The following is a 20040-nucleotide window of genomic DNA, read 5'->3' as shown; positions in this document are numbered from 1 at the left end:
ATCTCTGACATTTTAAAAAATGAAAGAAGTAGAAGGCACTTTGTAAACTTCACATTAATGATCGATTCCAAGATTGTTATTATTATCTTAAAAAAAAAATAACTCCATCAATGTATTTGTCTATATACTGTACTATGCAATGTGTAGTCCGCCGGAAAGAAAGATATGTCAATGCACTGCCCTCTCTGAGTGCATATTTACTGCACCACTCCTCTCTTTCCATACTTGGTAATGCCTTTCTTGCTCCTTCGCTATTGGCTGCTGCAGAGAAAGCCCGGAGTGACCCGGACATGCAAGCGGGGCCTGTTTTCTGACTGCAGCCTGCGAGTCCTTCCTGTAGCCCGGTTGAGGAAGTGAATTTCGCTGACAGGGCTGGGTTCAGTGAGGGAGAGGCGAACAAAACATCTTCGGAGGGGGACTAAAAAACAACAAAACAACAAGAGACGAGAGGAGCTGTTGGTTAAATCATCTTGAAGCTAAGGTGTACAGTAATCGGTGAAATCGTGCTCCCCTGCCCCGCTGAGAACGCCGCAGACATGGTAAGGGCCGCGGCAGAGCTGGAGAGACAGGGACGGGGTGAGGAGGTTTTGGTGGGGCTGCTGCTAACTGAGGGCTGCTAAGCTAGGCTGTCGTTAGCTGGAGGGGTTGGGTGGTAACCTGAGAGCAGCAGAGGGGACTCAAGTGTAAATCACCGACGCATATCTAACTTGCACTGTTTGCAAAACTTATGCGCACCGGATACGAATGAGTTAGCTTCGTAGCTAAGCTAGCAGCGGTTTCCTCCAGCTAACTAGCTAGCAGCTAGCTGTTAGCCAAACTAGATGCCCCGTAGGCATAAAGTTAGAACAGGATGTTTTGGATTTGACACAAGTTCGTGAATAGTATTAGTGAGGAGTCCTAATATAACGTGTGCACACACATACAGTCATCCAGTCGTGCACTACACACGCACACTCAGGCTAATATAGTCAAGCGCCGGGTTGCCTGTAGCTAAAATAAGACTGTTTGCTCCTCCTATTCCTAACCATGACAAGCTGTCAGCCTCTGCTCAGTTTTTTCCTGCATTGCGAGCTTGATCTTGATTTTTGCCAATATGTAAACAGGGTAATGTAATGATCTGTCATTCACTGTAAATCATAGTTGCAGCTATTGTTTACATATTTTTCAGCATATCCCTACCTCTTGAAGCTGATATAGCAGTAATATCACTGCAGTTAAGCATGCATTTACGCTTGACAAAACTGATATTTGACCTGGACTATTTCAGCATAACAGAGCACCATTTTGTGCTCTCACACTGTTTCTCAAAGTGTGTTTCATAGTTCTTCCACATGATCCTAATTGTCTTACGCCTGAGTTGGGAAGAGCAGCTGGTTTCCCTCCTCAGTCGCCCACTCTCCTCGGCCTCACCTCATCCATCCTGCTGGCTGAGCCTCACTGCTCTCCGCTGACCCCGGGGGTAGTTGGTCTGAGCTAGTGTTTACACGGAGACAGGAGCACTGGTAAACACAGCGTCAAGGAGCGCAGGTGTCTGATGGTACAGACTGATTCATCAGCTGAGGGAGATTTGAAGACAGGCAAAGAGCAACTCTGGGAAGAGGAAATAGTATGGGAGACATTGCTGAGAAACTTGTGTTATGTTCAGGGTCACCCTTAAGGAAAATGTTTATGGAAAGATGGTCCTCTACTTTATAACATTACGTTTTCAGTTGACCAGCTCGCAGCTGCATGAGTATACTTTGCTAGGCTGATGCACTTAAGAGGAGTCACTTCATAGATAAGTCAAGGCTTTACATCCAAAGGGGTAGAGGATGAAATGGATATAACAAATATAAAAGTTGCAGGTCAAAAAACAATTGTGCTGGTGGTGATTTGAAATTGACACAATTGATTCTCATTTCCAGTGCAAATATATCCTTTCTTATTCTTAATTTAATTTATATTAGTGGACATTAGTGCACTTCTTACATCTGGATACCGTTTAATCTTTGGGCATTTGTATTATATCTGTAATGATATAGTGAAAGTGGCCAGAATGTAAGTTGGCATAGGTTGGTAAAAACAGTTACATAACACTTAAGTTGAGTTCAAATTCAGATGCTGTAATATTTTGTAATTACCTTAGTCATAGTGAAGTATTTTTAGACTCAGTAGGACCTCGGCCAAAGAAAGGTGGCTTTAATGTTTTTGGCGTAACCAGTTAAAGTGTAAGGTTAGCTAAAAAACAGGTTTTGCCTCTACTCTTTCTCAACTTCTGACATCTTCCTCCACATCCCCAGAGTTTCATGTTGAGGCTTGTCCGTCCTGCCCCGCTCACCAATATCCTGCTGCTCACTGCATATTTAAGGGGGAGAGAAACCCCTGAGGGAAGGCCATGCTATGCAGTCCTTTCTGTTCTGTGTCCACTGTGGCTGTCATTATGAATAAGTTCTCATGTCTTTATTAACATGCTTTCATAAAAAAAAGTTAAGTATTTTACATTTCATTTATCCTAAAACTGCTGCGGGGCAAAGAGACAGTCGCAGTAAAAGGGAAGACTTCTTACTGGGTTTAACATACAGGAATGTTGATCTGAGAGTTTAAGATTCTGGTATGCTGCAGAAAACTAGTTTATTGGGGAAGTTGACCACATTATCAAACATGCAGAGTGACTAACGAGCCTCAGTAAACAACTCTAACATATAACCTAAAAAGGAACTTGCTGCAGTAAGTCTCAGGCTGTATTAAGGATCCAGAATTGATGTAAAGGTCATTGGGTATGTAGTCTGTGATGATAGTGAGATCTGAATGTTTGTTACATGACAAACACACTTTACAGTATTTCTGACCGTTCTACGAAACATAAATAGTGGATTTGCTTCATCTTTTGTGATCTAGTAACCACCTGCATACTGAGATGAGCTGTGTCAGGATATATTTGATTGAGCTCCCAGTGTGATCTATTGATCACACTGTTTGTTTTGTATTAATTATCAGAGTTTCATGTCGCAGTGTCAGGGACAGCCCACTCAGACACGATCAGACGCTAATGTTTGAGAAAAAACACGCAACGCTGCACTGCAGTCAGGACCCAGGAGGGATAGCGAGATCATTTTACTGGCACTGGCAAGCTGCAGCAGCTTCTGATAACTCGTGGCAACTCACGGCACAATGCGACATGCTAGTGCCACTTGCTTAGCAGTTAACACACCCCTATTCACCCGCTGTCAGCTAGGACGTTGGCAAATTTCGTGTGTGTACGACAGGTCAGCAGCCGTGAGTCAGTTTAAGCATTGTGTACCAAGCACGTTAAACATGTTTTTTACTAAGTATTTATGCCGCAAAGGTTATTTTTTGCACAGTGGAACAGTAGTAGCAAGACATTGGGTTGCATTGATATCCTGTGAACTTTTCTTCTGTTGTTACAGATATTTGTTTTTTGTTTTTTTTTAAAAAACCATGGACTAACTATTAATGAGATGAATGCAAGCTTTTTTCTTCTCATTGATTTCTCACTTAAAGTTTCAAGTGTTGCCTTCTATATACTTCCTTTCCACCAGTAGGAAAAGACACACACACTGATGAATAACCTGTTACTCTTTGGTCCAAATGGGAACCAACTTGTCGGGTTCAGAGCCAGTTTATTTTTTATTTAAATGCTCTGAATAGTTCAAAATTAGGCACTAGAACTGGAATGGAACCCATTCTATGTTGGTGGAAATGTGCACTATGTGAGAAACCCTGGATCTCATAGTTTCCAAGCAGCCAATTATTTTAATTATTTATAATGCTATGAATCTTTCAGTTCGTCTTGTGCTTCAAAAAAACATGCCTTTGATTGCTGGGTGGGAAGACAGTGAGGGATCATGCTCTTATCACAGTAATACTGACACCTCCTGGTTGTTCAGGTTGTCTGTGTGGAAGGGGATTGGATCAGAAATTGATAACCTAATCAGTGATGTCAGAGCAGGTGTTTTGGTGTCTTTGGTTTCTTTGGTTTCTTTGGTTTACACAGCCCAGCTGCCACGGTGGGCGAAGTTTCCATGGCAAGTAAACTTGTGCACTAAAACATCATATCCAACCACAAAACACCACATGTTCCAAGAAAGAGCATGGTAAATATTACAGACAGTCCACACCTGGCAGCGTTTTTAGAAGTGCTTTTGATATCTATCACTTTCAGGACTCACAGAGCTAATACGCTTCTGTTTTATTAAAATAAATTAAATCAATACACGTTTCTTTTTGTCATGTTTAGTAAAGCAAAATCTGCAAAGACAGCTGTTTAAATTGCACAATGACTCCACTGCATCTGTCTTTTAAACCTGTTAACAGTGTTGATATCAACTGATCGATCAAGGCTCCCAATTTGTCTGTGCCTTGCCTGGTTCACTACAAGCAGATTCTCTGCACTCACTCTGGTGGGCAGAGAAATAAAATCAATAAATCAATACATAAAACCACTGTTGATTCCCTCTTATGGATCAGACATAAAAACTATTTTGGTTCTGTAAATTTTGGCTGTCAGTCAGCCTGGTGGAGGCAGGTTAGTGCTGCCAACTCAGCTCCCCAGCAGCTACTGGTGACAGATGGCTGAGACGTTTACGGAAGACACAGTCAGTGTGGATTGGCTGACAGGACGCTCACGCCCCTCTCACGTCTCACGTAGGTCTCACTTTCAGTGGGGATTCCCTGTTCATCCTGTAAACACATTTCTTTTACTTGGCAACTTTTCACGGCTGATCCCAAATAAAAATGAAAAAAAAATACTTCACAACTTCTAAAAGCTGTCCAAAATTTAAAAAATTTAAGTTTAGCCTGAACGTGTTACACCTGACATTTACCTGTATGTTGTTCAGTGTGACTCATCCTCTCTGCCATACTACCTACTGCTGTTTCATGAAAGGCTGATAGCGATTCTGCACCACATCTGCTGCCTAATGTGTCTCCTGTGCTCCATGACACACCTCATAGCCAAATGAACCCATCCTTTGACAGCTGACAGACAATATCTGCACTGATGTCACTTATTTGGATATTGTTAGACATGCTACATGTTTGAAAGTTTTGCGGCACACAACAGTTTTCTGTACTGTGCGGTTCATTTTGGTCAAACTTTTGACTTTTTGCTGTCCAATTACTGTTTCATCTCCAACAGATAATTTACTCTGCAAGTTCTCACATGACAAATCATGAGTGCTGTTCAGTCTACTGAGCTTGAAATGTTTTGTCTGTAGTCTCACAGTGCAGGCAGGGTTTGCCTGCAAGGGTGTGAATGTTTCCTGCAGAGAAGCTTCTCTCATACAGAATGTAGCAGGCTTTTATCATTGTGCTGTTCTGGAGACTTGAAGGCGCCAAAAGTGGTCATTTTTATAGAGAGCATACAAATACTGAGTCCTGATCCAATACTTGCACACATTTTTCTACATAGCACAGCTACACAGTGCACACTGGGAGTGAGCCTGCTATAAAACTGAGTTTTGAAAGTTATGCTTTCTACATAACGTCTTCATTAGCATAACAAGGCAACGGTTTTTTAAGAGTGTCTTAAAATGAGGTCAGGATTGCTGTAATCATACCTCCTGTTTATACTGGCCATAAGAGAATCCCCCTTGATTGCTTTCAAGTCAGTGATGAGGGTACAAAATCTGCAGTCCCCATTCTGCATAAGAATTTGTATTTTTTTGGCTTTTGTCTTTTATTATATAGGACAGGTTAAGTGTGAAAGGGGGTGGGGGTGATATGCAGCAAAGGGCCACAGGCAGAAATCTAACCTGCAGGCAGTCCAGTTGAGCTAACAGGCGCCCCAAAAATATTTTACGTTTGCGTGAAGATATTGTGAGGTTTCAGTGGTCTGAGTTAACTGAATCAGTTAATATACCCTATATTCCAAAGCTTGTATTTAGCCCAAAAGTTTGTGTTTGTTGCAGGTTTAAAAAAAAGTCATGTGTCAGTGTCAGTCATGTTTGCAAACTGACTCCAAAACTTTTGTCCCTCATTATTTTTTTCAGAACAGCATTTCAGGCATTTCAGGGTTGTGTAACTATTCACAGTCGCAGTACATGTATTATGGACACTCACAAAGAAAGACATAATAGCAAAATAGATCACATGAAAATAAAACAACACAAATATACAAAACATGCCCATATACAAAATGCACTTGCATCGGAGATAAATGGTCATGCGTACATTTTCTTTAAAAAAATATCCTTTATGTTGCCTCACAAATTGCATATTATGTGGTATTGTGGTATTGTGGTAGTGTTCGAGTTGTTTTTAACATGGTGACAAGATGGTGCACTGGCATCACTGAGTTCATTTTGTTTAACAATTTGTAAAATAAAAATGTGTTTTATGTGGAGCCAAAAAACATCTTTTTCTGTAACAATGCAGAATTGCATTGATTTATTTATTTGGGTTAGTTAAACACCAGTGCACAGTAACATTAATGATTGTTTATTTGACGTGTTCGACTATAATCTTATAGTACTGTATAATGAGCGATGTCTCTTTGATTTCAGAATGACCAGCAGCTGGACTGTGCCCTGGACCTGATGAGGCGTCTGCCTCCTCAGCAGATCGAGAAGAACCTCAGTGACCTCATTGACCTGGTGAGTGACCGTCTTTGCTTCATCCCGTCAAACTGAATTACAGCTGAAACACACACAGCTTTAGGCTTATGTCTTCTCCAGACATGTTATGATCAGATTACTCTGAGTTGAATAATATCTTTTGTCTAATATGTTTTTTCCACAAAACATTTCAGTATGCCTGTTAAAATTAGTTTATATTAAAAAAAACAAAAAACAAACTTGAGTCCATCGGAAAAAAAAAATCCAGAATTTATAAACATGCAATATTCATTTCAAAAGTTATTTCTGAACACAAGATCAAAGCAACAAGCAAAACAAGCAAACAATCAACTAAAGTCAAGAGTTAATTTGGTAGGAATCTTTTCTTAGCCATTGAGCTGTTCAGCAGAAATAACGTTTGTTATTGTTCGCTACTGCACGGTAAATATCACCTGCTTTGTCAACCTCAGGTTTTGTTGTTAACGTGCTAGCTGGCTGTCTTTTAGCTTCCCTTTGTAAATGATAAATACAGACTACCGACATCTGTTGGTGTGGAAAGTTATTTCTCATCACGCGGTTGCAGAACGTATGTACTAGTTGGCTGTAGTCTTTGCAGTGTGTTCAAGTGCAACTTTTTGTCTAAGACAAAGGCAATGTGAGGCGACGCAACAGTCGGCCTTTGTTGCCACAACTTCCTTGATGTCTGTTAGGTGTGTCTGGGCTTTGAGTCGCAGACTGGGTCATGATTGGCTTCCAAATTATTTGGCATGTCACAATCCTGCACCTCTACACATCTTAAGATGAGATATAAGGTGATGTACAGATGACACCTCAGGAACTGGCAACACATTTTTGAGTGAATGAGGACTTTAAATGCATTTATATTTGATCAGTTTCTGGGTTCATTTTAAGATAAATATGATGTCATAAAACCTTATTGCACTTTAACTGCAATTGTACTAGCATAGTGTGACTGGACCAGTAAACAGTTGTGCACTAATACAGTGAGAGCTGTGTTCTGGTTTCTGTCTTGTCGTTGTTATTCAGCAGATCTGTGTTGTGTTTGAAAGCTTCAGAAATGTACGTGTGTTTGGGTGGGCCTCTTGTGGTTTTGCGTGAGTTGAGTTTGTTGTTTCTAAAGTGTGAAAGGTTTTGCATATCACTGTCATCTGGATAACCGGTTATTTTCAGCTTTTATGTTGCACAGTTATTTTTTGTGCACAGGGTGGAAGAAGTTTTTTTTTCTCCAAAATTCTCAGTAAAGTACTAAAACAACCAAAATTTCTTCTTTCTGTAAATGTTTATTTTTCCTTCCCACAATTCCTCGTTAGAGGAGACTTTCCTTTGTTTGGAATTGTTAAACCAGTTTTGTGTTTTAACAGAGCAGTGCCAGCTGACAAATTCAGCTAAATCGGACACAAATCAAATCACACTTGTACCGCTGTTTGCATGGCACCTTGTTTTGTGGGCATGGGCAGTCCTTTCCAGCGAGACCCCCACCTGCTCACCTTCCTCCTCCCTCGCCTTTAACCTCTCTCCCTCCGGGCACCGGCTCTCCCCTCGCCCATTTTCCCCGTGTCCGGTTGTTAGCGATTATTATTGCAGCTGTCAATCACCTCCACTGCCAGGCACTCTTTGGCTCCACTGTTTCAGCTCAATCTCTTCCTGGTGACTCACAATCACCTGAAATCACTTCTTTCTTTCCTGTTTGTCCCACATCTCACGTCTCCTCCTCCTCTCTGCTCTCCATTTTCTCCCCTGTCATACTCTTCCCACTGGGTTTTGTCTCCCACCTCCTGCTTTTTTGTCTCACCCTGTCTGGGCTGCCAGGTGTGTGTCTGTTTTTGTGTGTGTGTGTGTGTGTGTGTGTGTGTGTGTGTGTGTGTGTGTGTGTGTGTGTGTGTGCGTGTGTGTGTGTGTGTGCAGGGGTGTGGGGAATTTTTTTGGGGGGGTTGGGACAGGGCCTCCTTTGTGTCTATGGACATAGAGAGGGGACTCCATGTCAGTCTTTGAGAAGTAATTTGTACCCCCTTATCCTCTAGATATTATGTTTCCCATTGCTATTTTATTCCTGCTCCACTCAGTAACCTCTGCTTATCGAGTGAAGCTGGAATGTGAGAAGGACTTTTAGTTCATTTTTGACCAAAATAAGACAATGAAATACAAGGCTACTTTTGTCTTTGCTGTTTAGTCTTCTCCTCCAGTCCTGTAGGTTTTAAAAGTTGGCATCTTATCTCTTGCAGGAAGTGTGAACTGGCAAAAAACAGCTTCTTCTTTTGTCTCTTGTTCACAGTCAAGACAAACTGAACACTTTAAATAAGCTGTCTGAGGAGTTGAGATGTGTTATTTTAAACAAGATGGATTAGAAAATTACTGTCTATTGCTTATTGTAAGCAAAGAAACACCATAGCCAAATTCTGGAAATCTGCTACCAGACCAAGTTTACAAGCCTGGCTTGCTGGCTTGTCACACTGTATTGCCCTGGAAAAACGTACATTTTTAATTAAAGGTAAATATTCTACCTTTGGTGATATATATGACTGTTTTATTGAATTTCGTGAGGGGTAGAAGGCTACAGAAGTCTGTTTGCTGGGGGCGCCTGGTGGCTCAGTGGATAGAGCGGCGCCCCATATGCAGAGGCTGTGTCCTTGCCGCAGCAGCCATCAGTTTGAATCCAGCCTCGGCTCTTTGCTGCATTTCTCCCTCTGTCTCTCCCCCTTTCACGCTCACACTGTACTGTCAATTAAAGGCAATAAACGCCCAAAAAATAATCTTTAAAAAAAGAAGTCTATTTGCCTTAATTTCTATATATATATAATTATAAACATTTCCGTTCGCTGTTTTTCTTTTTCTTTGTTTTTTGACCGTCAATACTTGTATAGGGAGCTTTTTCTAATCATCTATTTTTGGACATCGAAAAAGATGCTGTCCTGTCTTAGCCGTTTACATTATGGTGATGTCTCATGACGCATGTTCTGTATTGTACCTAACTTGTTTTCAGTTTTTGTTATTATTAGTATATTTTTAAAAAATCAAATAAACACACGTTTAAAAAAAGCTGTAAAAAAACATCACGTTTATGTTATAATCTTTTTCCTGTCTTTGTTTGCATGCAGGTGCCCAGTCTGTGTGAGGACCTCCTCTCCTCTGTGGACCAGCCCCTGAAGATTGCGCGGGACAAGGTTGTTGGGAAAGACTATCTGCTCTGTGATTACAACCGAGACGGTGACTCCTACAGGTCAAGTTCATAACTGCACAGTCATGTAAAAAGAACATTAAAAGAATACATTGCCTACAAAATGACTACTTGTATATCAATTACTCATCGCGTGTTGTGTTAAATTTGTAAAGAAAACAATGTTTTTCCGGCATGCCTCCGAGGTAAATGGAGAAATTAAAAAAGGTGAATCTTTGTGAATTGAAGTCATTAGGGACAACATTTAACAACATAACTATATGAAAATATGTCTTGACTTACATTTAAACAATCTGTGCAGTGTAACCCAGGTCTCATTTATCCAGTTGTATTAGTACTACTTAGTACCTCCCAAAGACATGCATTTTTGCTAAAAATGTCACAATATAAAATACTTTTGCCTACGAGTAGCATGCACGTGTATATGAACTCAGCTTGAGCAGAGTTCAAATGCAAGCAAATATCGTAGCTGTTATTATTCATGAGGAAAATGATGAGACATCATGAGATAATTATCAGTTATCATATTGGTTGAAAAAAAATCCATATTGTGCATCCATATTATAACCTTTAAAAGTACAAAAATGTGAAATTATCGAGTATCTTATTGTTCATCGGTCATGAGAAGCGAGTGATAATTGTTGAAAAAAATCTGTACAGTGCGTCCTTACCACTTACTTGGCTGTACATGAAAGTGGTTGAACCAACGCATTTTAAATTGTAATGTTTTAGGGAAGTACTGAACATACGACTGGATGAATGAGACTTGGATTATACTGCATGAGTTATGTTAGAGTTTGTAAACAGATGTTTTGATATAGTTTTATGATATAGGTTTGCTTTGTTGTTAAAGTAGTCCCTGTTAACCTCAATTCATGAAGAATGTGCGCCTTTTTTGGATCCTCTTTTCACTGTGTAGGCATCTGAGAAAATCAATTTTCCTCATGAATTTAACGTAACACAGGATTAGTAATTGATATCCGAAGGTTATTTTGCAATGAGGTATTCTTTTGACTACGTTACGATCAGCTAATCTGTCAGTTACAGTGACTAAACTAACAGTTTACTTGGCTTTTCATGGTTTTTATAATATCCTTTTCTTACACTTTAGATCCCCGTGGAGTAACAAGTATGAACCTCCCATTGAAGACGGTGCAATGCCTTCAGTTCGTCTGAGGAAACTCGAGGTTGATGCCAATAATGCCTTCGACCAGTACAGAGACCTGTGAGTACCCGTCAGGCAATTTCTCACAGAGTTTTTCATAAATGACCAGCGTCACTCTCTTGTGACCTCTGATATCTGTTTTTTTTCAGGTACTTTGAGGGCGGTGTGTCCTCTGTGTACCTCTGGGACTTGGATCATGGCTTCGCAGGAGTAATTCTCATCAAGAAGGCCGGAGATGGATCCAAGAAGATTAAAGGGTGCTGGGACTCCATCCATGTGGTGGAGGTGCAGGTGAGAATCAGCTGATATGAAAGAGGTTGACATTTGAACTGGCTCCTACACAGTCTTTCTGTCTTCTTCGAGAAAGTCAGGACATGTAAAGACGTAAAACTGCGTATTAAATTTGCAGGTGATCATTAACATCAGTGACACGCAGGACATGCACCACCATAAATCCTTAGTGTGGAGCATTATCTCATCAATTCAATCAAATGTTATTCATATAACACCTTTCAAAGAAATTACATGCAATTAAAAGTGCTTTACAGTTTGAAGAAACAAAAATAAGAACAACATTTGAAATAAGCAAAAATGTATCCTAAAAAACAGAGTAAGTTAAAACCATAACATTTTAATAGACTACATAAAAGCCAGACTAAAAAGACAGGTTTTTAGTGAATGTTTAAAAGTATCAATATCTCATTGCTTTTTGTATCTGTTGTGTGAGCAGGAGAAGTCCAGCGGTCGTGCTGCTCACTACAAACTCACCTCCACCGTCATGCTTTGGCTCCAGACAACTAAGACCGGCTCAGGTACCATGAACCTGGGCGGCAGCCTCACAAGACAGGTACAGTATTGAACTTACTGGAAAACCACTGCTGATACATCCATGTGTTCATCCATGAACTCAGTATGTTCAATATTTTTACAGATGGAAAAAGATGACCCAGTTGGAGAGACCTCACCCCACATTGCCAACATCGGCCGCCTTGTTGAAGTCAGTCTAACCAGTATATTGTACTTGTTAAGCTTTTCAGACTGCCTACTTTAAGCAGTATACCTTCTCATCTGGGTTTTTAAACAAGTATTTAACTACTTGAAAAATGTCCTTTTAATACAACTAGGCCGTCTAGCGGTAGAAACATTCAAATACTATTAAGTTGGTGCAACATGACCAGTAAAAACAGAGAAAAGGTCGCTTTTGCTCAAGAGGTAAAAATCCTACAACTACCAGAATGCACAGTGCCGCACCACACCAATAAACTCCTATTTCAGTTAAATGGTAAGCTAGAACACAAGGATTTTAGGCCAGACATTTTGAATGCAGAAACAGAATCTTGGTTTCTATTTGATCAGCGTTGCTTAGTTTCACTGTTTGATCTCAGGTTTGTTTTCACTGTGGAGGAAGCAGTATGGTGCCCACTTCCTGTTCGCAAACTATCACTATTTAAGCTTTAACACGGCACTAGAATGTGTTTTTTAACACATTTTAGGTGAGAAATGGGCAGTGCAGTAACACTATCTTTATTTATATTCAATCAGAATTGCCTAGTTTTACACTTCTATACTCTTCGTGTCCACGGTGGCAGGCAGTTTTGAGAGGTGTTAATTCAACTTCAGAATGATTTTGGAAGATACAGTTTGCGGTAATGTTGAAATCTACTACGCTGACGACCATTTCTATTATTTTGTCCACCCCATCTATATCAGTGGGGGTGGGGTAAGTAATAGAAACACCTCTTTATATTACAATAAATAGTGGAACACTTATGAAGAAAAGCTTTTTGCTGCATGTTCAACATCCTTCACAGACCTTCATATCTAATCAATAATTATGTTTGTTCCAGGATATGGAGAACAAGATCCGCTCCACACTGAATGAAATCTACTTTGGGAAGACCAAGGACATCGTCAACGGCCTAAGGTAACCTTACAGGAGTTGTTTGGATGACTCAGATCACCTCCCTTCTTTTACAGCACTTCCAGTCAGTGGAGTCTGCAGCAACTTATCGTACCGCTCTAACTTGGAGCACATTTGGTTTACTTCTGTGTCTCCATCTGTTGATCTGTTCAACATTTTTCTCTCTCTTTTCATTTCATGTCGTTTCTTATTTGATGTTTTTTTTTTTTGATAGATAAATCGCTGCCCCTCTTTTCACCTTACCTCCTCCTCTCCCTGTCCCTCTCCTTTGATATTTTTTCATTGCCTTTTCGTCTCACATTTCTGCTGCACATTGTCTCACCGTCTGTCCCTCTGCCACCCCTCCTCCTCTGCTGTCTCTCTGTGCTCCAGATCTATTGAGTCTTTGCCTGATAATCAAAAGTACCGGCAGCTCCAGAAGGAGCTGTCGCAGGTCCTCACTCAGCGTCAGATCTTCATTGACTAGGGTCAGAGGTACAACCTGGCATGGACCTGTGCGTGTGTGCGTGTGCGTGTGCGTGTGTGTGTGTGTGTTAGTGTGTAAGTACAAAATAATAAGGGAAGATGTTGGTCTAGCCTCACTGCTCCACCCACAGTGGTCCCATCTGGTTCTCTCTCTCAGATGTTTTACTGAACTTGAAAGAAGGAAACGAGCAAAGTTCAAATGTTAAACTACTTAAGACAGATCTTTGATATTTCCATAAAAAGCTGCTCACTTTACACACTTTTTAGATACTGCAATGCAAAACACCAAACAGAATGACCTTTAAAATGAAGTGCGGTCTTAACTTTCTTACTGTGTTTTTTCCCCTAAAATGTTTTTAATAAGTCAGAAGTCAGCCCAGTTATAAAATAGTGACTAAAAATAATTTTCATTGTCCATTAATCTGTAGATTATTTTCCTAATAAATCAAGTAGTTGCTTTGTCTATAAAATGTTAGAAATTCGAGAAAAATGTGTGTTCAGTGTTTACCAAAGAATAAGACAAAGTCCTTGAATGTCCTGTTCTGTCCACAACCCAAAGATATTTAGTTTACGGTCATAAAGGGAAAATAAACCAGAAAATAGTCACAATCAAGAAGCTGGAAATAAAGAATTTTAACTTTTATCTTAAGAAAAAATACTCATACCATTGAATCAGTTACCTGTTGCAGCTCTATTATAGAAGCATTTCCAATAAATGTCCTAATCCTGTTCCTATCATTGGCAGTAATGCTGTCACCTCAGCATCAACCAGAAAACAAAGCACGTCAAAGCTTCTTGTTGACCTCGAAGGAGTTTAACTTCCTGAGGGACAAACAACCTGGACTTTGCCTTATTAAACACCGCATTAACATTTTTGACCAGTTCATTTCAAAATGACCCCAGATATTTGTACTAGGAAACAATTTCAACCTGCTGTGTTTTCCTTTCTTTTTTTGGTTAAGACAATAACTACCTCCGCCTCACTTATATTAAGATTCAGGTAATTAAAACCACACCAGCTGAAAAATCTGTCCACCTCATCTCTGTAGTGTCTTATTTAGACGTGTGTGCCTTGGGATGATGTTTATGTAATTAAGATATGACTGATGATTAAATTCGAAACATCACTGGGTTTCTGTGGACACACAGACATCACATTTAAAGCAGTTGGGGAACTTTATGTTGGACAGTTGTTTGAGATGTAAAGAAAGCCGTTATTTACAGCAAGCCAACGCTGGAGGGAAAGTAGAAAATTATACAAATCAGAAAAAAACTGAGGTACAGCCTTTTAAAGTGCTTGTGGTAGCTCAGACTGTGTGTGTGTGTGTGTGTGTGTGTGTGTGTGTGTGACAGAGAGAGAACTCATCTGCATGCTCCTCAGAGTGTTGATGACTGAGCAGCTGTGCAGGCATGTTGTGCAGGTTTTGTTTACCCTGTGAGGGAGCGACACACTAACATGTCATGTTTTGGAGTTTATTGCCCTAATAAGGTTTTCTAAAATGGTGTGTTTATTCTAGGAGCCGCACTCCTTTCAAAGGTGTGTGTGTGTGTGTGTGTGTGTGTGTGTGTGTGTGTGTGTGTGTGTGTGTGTGTGTGTGTGTGTGTGTGTGTGTGTGTGTGTGTGTGTGTGTGTGTGAGCACAGCATTGAAATGAAAAATAACTGCAAAATCTGATATTTAGGGATAAAATTTTGCTTCTTAAAGGTTTAGTGTATAAGATTTAAAGGGATGTGGGGGTGTCTTGCTGTGAATTGTGAGTTGCAACCGGCTGAAACTTCCCTTAGAAATTCTTCAGTGTTCGTTGTTCAGAAAGTTTGCTATTGCTATTGTGTGAGTAAGATGTTATTGTGTGTTCGACCCTTTTCTCTGATGAGTTAATATGTGCTCACCTTTTTCTGACCCAGACATTCAAGAGGTTTTTACTGTTAGTAAACACGGTGATTTAAACCAGAATAAAGCAGCGTCACGCTTCAAATCAGTGTAACTCTGACGCTGCTCATTGCAGATGGCCCTCCAACACAAAACTAAATGTGAAAATGTGGCTGGCCCGATCTGGAGCCTGTGCTTGGTTTGTCTATTCTGGGCTACTGTAGAAACATGACAGTGCAACATGGCGATCTTCACAAACAAGAACCCGCTCACTTTGTAACCATAAACTGCTCATTCTGAGGTAACGAAAAAACACGACGATTGTTATTTTCAGGTGATAATACACTAAAAAAACACGACTTCTGCCAAAATATACCCCTAAATCATACAAACTGGATCTTTAAAATAACTTCCTAGTTTAAAGCACAAAATGTAATCACCCGCATGACAGTAATGCAGTCAAGATTATAACAGCACTCCAATTACAATTTTTATTATTGTCACACGGACATTTCGGGCCAGACGCCCTTCAGAGTGTAGGCTGGCAATGTTACCTACACGCTAAAGAAGGGCGTCTGGCCAAAACGTCTGTGGTGCAATTGTAAAAATTATAATTGGGGTGCTGTCTTGATCTTTACTGCATTAACATCTGCATTTAGGATTCAGCTCCCATTTTCAAAAAGTGTAATCACGAGTGAATGCGTTGTCTTGTCTTAATCAACTGCATGACATCAAATAACTGTAAGTGTTGGTTTTCATTTGCCTGACATTAATGTGTGCAGTGTGTACAGATTTATTTTCACCGTCTTTTCTCCACAGAGAAGGAGTGGCACTAATGTCAATGTAACTCACAGCTCATCCATTTTTCTCTTGAACTTATAGACTCTTTTTTTTTCGCTGGAGAAACTTTTCCAGTCTCTCTCCCGCTGTTTCCACGTTTGATCCTGCTCAGACTGATTGTCTCTCGTCTCTCTGTGTCTCTCCCCCACACAGGAGTGTTCAGACTCTGGCTGACAAGTCAAAGCAGGAGGCTCTGAAGTGCGACCTGGTGGAGGCACTCAAACGCAAACATCACTGCTAGAGTTGCTACTGTTTCTGTTTTTTTTTCTCTCTTCTTCTGTCTCACTCACTCTCTCCGCCTCATCTCTGCCATCTTTTCTCTGTTTCTTTCCGTCTCTCCCTCCACGCCTGTTTCAGTGCTGCACTCTTGTTTGTTCGTGGAAAAACAAAAAAGGAGAAAATGCTTAGCTTTTTATTTGTTTTCTTTTTCCGTCTGTTTTTTGTGTTCATGCATCTCATCTGCCATGAAGCCATTGACTCACGCTCCCTGTCTCTTCACCCTTCTCTTCTCTCCCATGTTATGAGTATAATGATAGTATTACCACGGTTAATGATAATCTTACAGTGTGAGGGTCATTGTAGTAATAATCCCTGATGTTCTCACAGCTGACGTGTCCTCGATCAGTTTCAAACGAGCGATTTTTGCGCTCTGTGTCAAGGAAATTTGACGCGGACTGCGCTGTAGGTTGCGTAGGCTCAGCGGGGCTGTCATCATTATGTACATCAAATTTATTTCAAGCACCTGCTTTTGTCTACGACACCCCCCTGATATATTTGTATAAAAAAAATTAACTCCGTGTATAACTGTCATTCTGATGTGAACACGAGGACAGCCTTCGGTTTGTGTTAGACGATTTTTACTCTTTATTCCACTCTGTCCACGTGCATGTGAGCCTGTGTGGGGCTGCAGAGAGTGGAAACGTAGACTTATCAAACATGGGGATGGACTGTTATAATCGCAGGGTGATTACACCCACGTCGTCAACCCAAACACCCCCCCCCCACACACACACACACACACGATGTATAACATGACAGTCTGCCTCCCCTCTGTTCAGCTTATTCGACTCTTCGACTCTTCTCTCTCCTCACCTACTACGTCTTTGTTGGGGGTTTGTCTTTGTGTCTCGGTGGAAACCTTTGACTGTTTCCATTTTGGAGGGGAATCTTTTCGTTGTATTTTTGTTTTGTTTTTATTTTGTAAAGCTTATGATTCATAATGTATTAGAGCCTCCAGCAACAATAAAAACAGTAAAAAGCTACTCTTGCCCTTATTTTCTATTCATTTCTTATTGAAGCGTTGCACTGTGCAGGTAGTGGACTAAATAACAGACTTCATGAATACTGCAGACACGAGGCAACACTTAACTAAGAGTTCTCTTATTAAGCATTTAAAAGCAGTATGTAAACATTTAGGCAAAATCCAGCTCCAGAGCAGCTACTAATTTTCTCAGATTTGTCATTTATTTATTTTTCATAGTAAGACCAGATCTAGCATGCAAAGACTCTCTATTACAGTGATACTTGATTTATGACCTGTTGGCTGTAAATTTAGGATCACTGTGCTCGGGGATCGACCGACCATTTTCTAATTCATGATGGAAATGAATGAAATCTCATTCATTTTGCAAAAGTGGTCCCCAGGTGAAGCAAGCTGAGTATCCCTAATACATCAGACTGATTTTTTTAAAGAGTTTAACAAGAGCTCCATGTATCTATTCAACAAGGGTTTCTGCAGATGTCTTTAACTTTTATAAATATTTCGCCGTAAAAGTAATTGAAGTGTCTTGACTTTAAGTTTGTGGGGTCTAAATTGCAGCAACATTTTTTTATAATATCATTCGTCCGTCTTTTAATTTTTGTCAAAATGATTAAATATCTTCTGCCTCAAAGTCCACATTTCTGATGTAAAAAATCCTTAAACCAAAGACTGATCCCAATACTGTCTTTACTTTATATCTGTTGGCAAAATGTAGATAAACGTAACTCTGCATGGGACCACAAAAACTGAAAAGATTTAGACTTAACCAGAACTGAAAGATAATTGATCCAAAAATCTGTCTTAAAGGTCTGTTGTGTTGGCTTTAATGGCCTCTAGCGGTTGGTTGCAGATTTTCAACCAACTGAAACTACTCCCAAAGAAGTTACAATACAAAAGCACTGTACAACTCATTCTAAGGTAACTAAAACACAGAGATTCTTGTTTTTTTAGGTCATTCAAACGATGAAAACCTCTTACTGAATAACACTGGGGAAGCTACTACTAATAACTTAACAGTATAATACAGCACACACACACACACACACACACACACACACATATACACTTCTCTGAACAACACTATATGTACACATCATGAAAATACTGTGGTGATGAGCAGCAAGAATAATGGGTGTACTGGAAGAAACTGTGTTACTGCAGTTTATCCACTGGGTGTCAGTGACGTTCAGCTCAATATCAAGTGTCACAACTGCGGCTTTATCAAAGACTTCTTTGTTCTGTGGTCAGTGCAAAGGCAGTAATATGTTTTATTCCATATATATCCTACTCCAGCAGGGTTGACCATACAATTTCATTTTTAACTCCTTCAGGTTTGAAATGAGACCTGGATGAAACACACAAAACCATGAATTAATAAAACCTAAAGGAAAGCTTATCAACAGTTGGGTCTGGAAAAAACTGGTGAACACAAATTAATCAAAAGCCATAAATCATATTTAAACTGTCCTGTTGTTTTAGATGGACATTTAGTGAAAGAATATCTTCATGGGTTAAAACACTCAACACCTAAAATTTGAGGAATGTCTGTCTGTAAATGAGTAACCCTTTGTGGAGGTGAGTGGTGGATAAATTGAACATTTACATTGGTGTCAATTTCAGATTGGATGCAGGAGAAAAATGGCAGATGATTCTTTCCATGTTTTTGAAAGCAATCAATCCAGTTTGCTCAAAGGATTACACAAAACTTTTACCCCTGAACATCTTTGTCACTGATGAAATAATAGTGGTTTCAGGTGTTTATGTGTCACAATATATCTGTGTTTGCCATTTGAAGTGCTGCACTTTTAGACAAAAACTAAACTAATGTAAATTAAAATTTAAAAAAGTCCTGTGGGGAAGACTGGGGACTGTTGCAAAAGGTTTTGCATTTCTCTCAGTTACTCAGATACTTCTTGGTTTAGACCAAACAAATTTTATACATTAAACTTACATCTGACTGCTAACTGCCCATACCATTTAAAGATGATTGCATATGACATATTGTTAACAATATTTATTTGAAGGGAAGAAGTCAGATGTCACCCCAACCCTGAGGACAGTTACAACATGGCGCAGGGACAGTTGCATCATGTTAAAAATCCAAATAACCAATTAACTTTTTTCACTTTGTTTCAATAAGCATAGTATTCTGAAAATGTGCATGGTTTTACAATATTATAATGTATTTTATTTATTATTATTATTTATTTATAAAAAAACAGTTACTGAGTGCTCTTTTTTTTAAAATAGTTTTGAATTTTCAGTATGTTTTATTTATTTATTCATTCATTAAAGATTTTTCTGAAATGGGTATTTTCTTGATTATGTATATTTAATGAAGTTACATTTTTTAATGCAGGTCTTTTCCCCTCAAAAGGTCATTTTCACAGTGTGATATTAGTACGAGAACTGAAGGAACTGAATACGTCCTCTACCACTGCCTACAACTAAAGTATTCAACCCTGGCAAGAAAAAATGATTAAATACAATGTTGGCAATTAAACTTTATCTAATGAAAGTCTTGCTTTTGTTGCTTTCTGCTGAATATAAAAGAAGCTGAATGAAGATTTTAGGAAGTTACCATTTATCATTAGTGGCAGAGTTTCTATCAGGTCTTCAGACCCCTAACAGAGCTCTCTCTCTCTTTCTCTCTCTCTCTCTATCTCTCTCACACACACACACACACACACACACACACACACACACACACACACACACACACACACACACGCACACACACACGGGTTTATGATAATGAGGAGCCTGAAG

The 20040-nt window shown here is 39.7% G+C and overlaps 1 protein-coding gene across 2 annotated transcripts; it reads left to right on the top strand.

Annotated features, from left to right (window-relative positions):
• Positions 1 to 301: 301 nt before the first annotated feature.
• On the top strand, positions 302 to 17272 carry capzb (capping actin protein of muscle Z-line subunit beta). Of its 2 annotated transcripts, XM_042504614.2 has the most exons (10): positions 302 to 539; positions 6504 to 6593; positions 9671 to 9792; positions 10862 to 10975; positions 11065 to 11206; positions 11646 to 11762; positions 11847 to 11912; positions 12763 to 12839; positions 13209 to 13310; positions 16164 to 17272. In XM_042504614.2, exons 1-9 carry the CDS (start codon positions 537 to 539, stop codon positions 13300 to 13302), a joined length of 825 nt encoding a protein of 274 aa, XP_042360548.1. In that variant the 5' UTR covers positions 302 to 536; the 3' UTR covers positions 13303 to 13310; positions 16164 to 17272. The 2 variants fall into 2 exon arrangements, with proteins under 2 accessions (XP_042360548.1, XP_042360558.1); XM_042504624.2 differs by lacking the exon at positions 13209 to 13310 and having other exon boundaries at positions 305 to 539.
• Positions 17273 to 20040: the final 2768 nt, after the last annotated feature.

This window comes from Plectropomus leopardus, chromosome 2 (assembly GCF_026936395.1).
Source record: "Plectropomus leopardus strain MGB_pleo_1.0 chromosome 2, ASM2693639v1, whole genome shotgun sequence".
Lineage (NCBI taxonomy): Eukaryota > Metazoa > Chordata > Actinopteri > Perciformes > Serranidae > Plectropomus > Plectropomus leopardus.
Note: the sequence above shows the minus strand (reverse complement) of the source record. Positions and strands in the feature narration are given on the sequence as shown.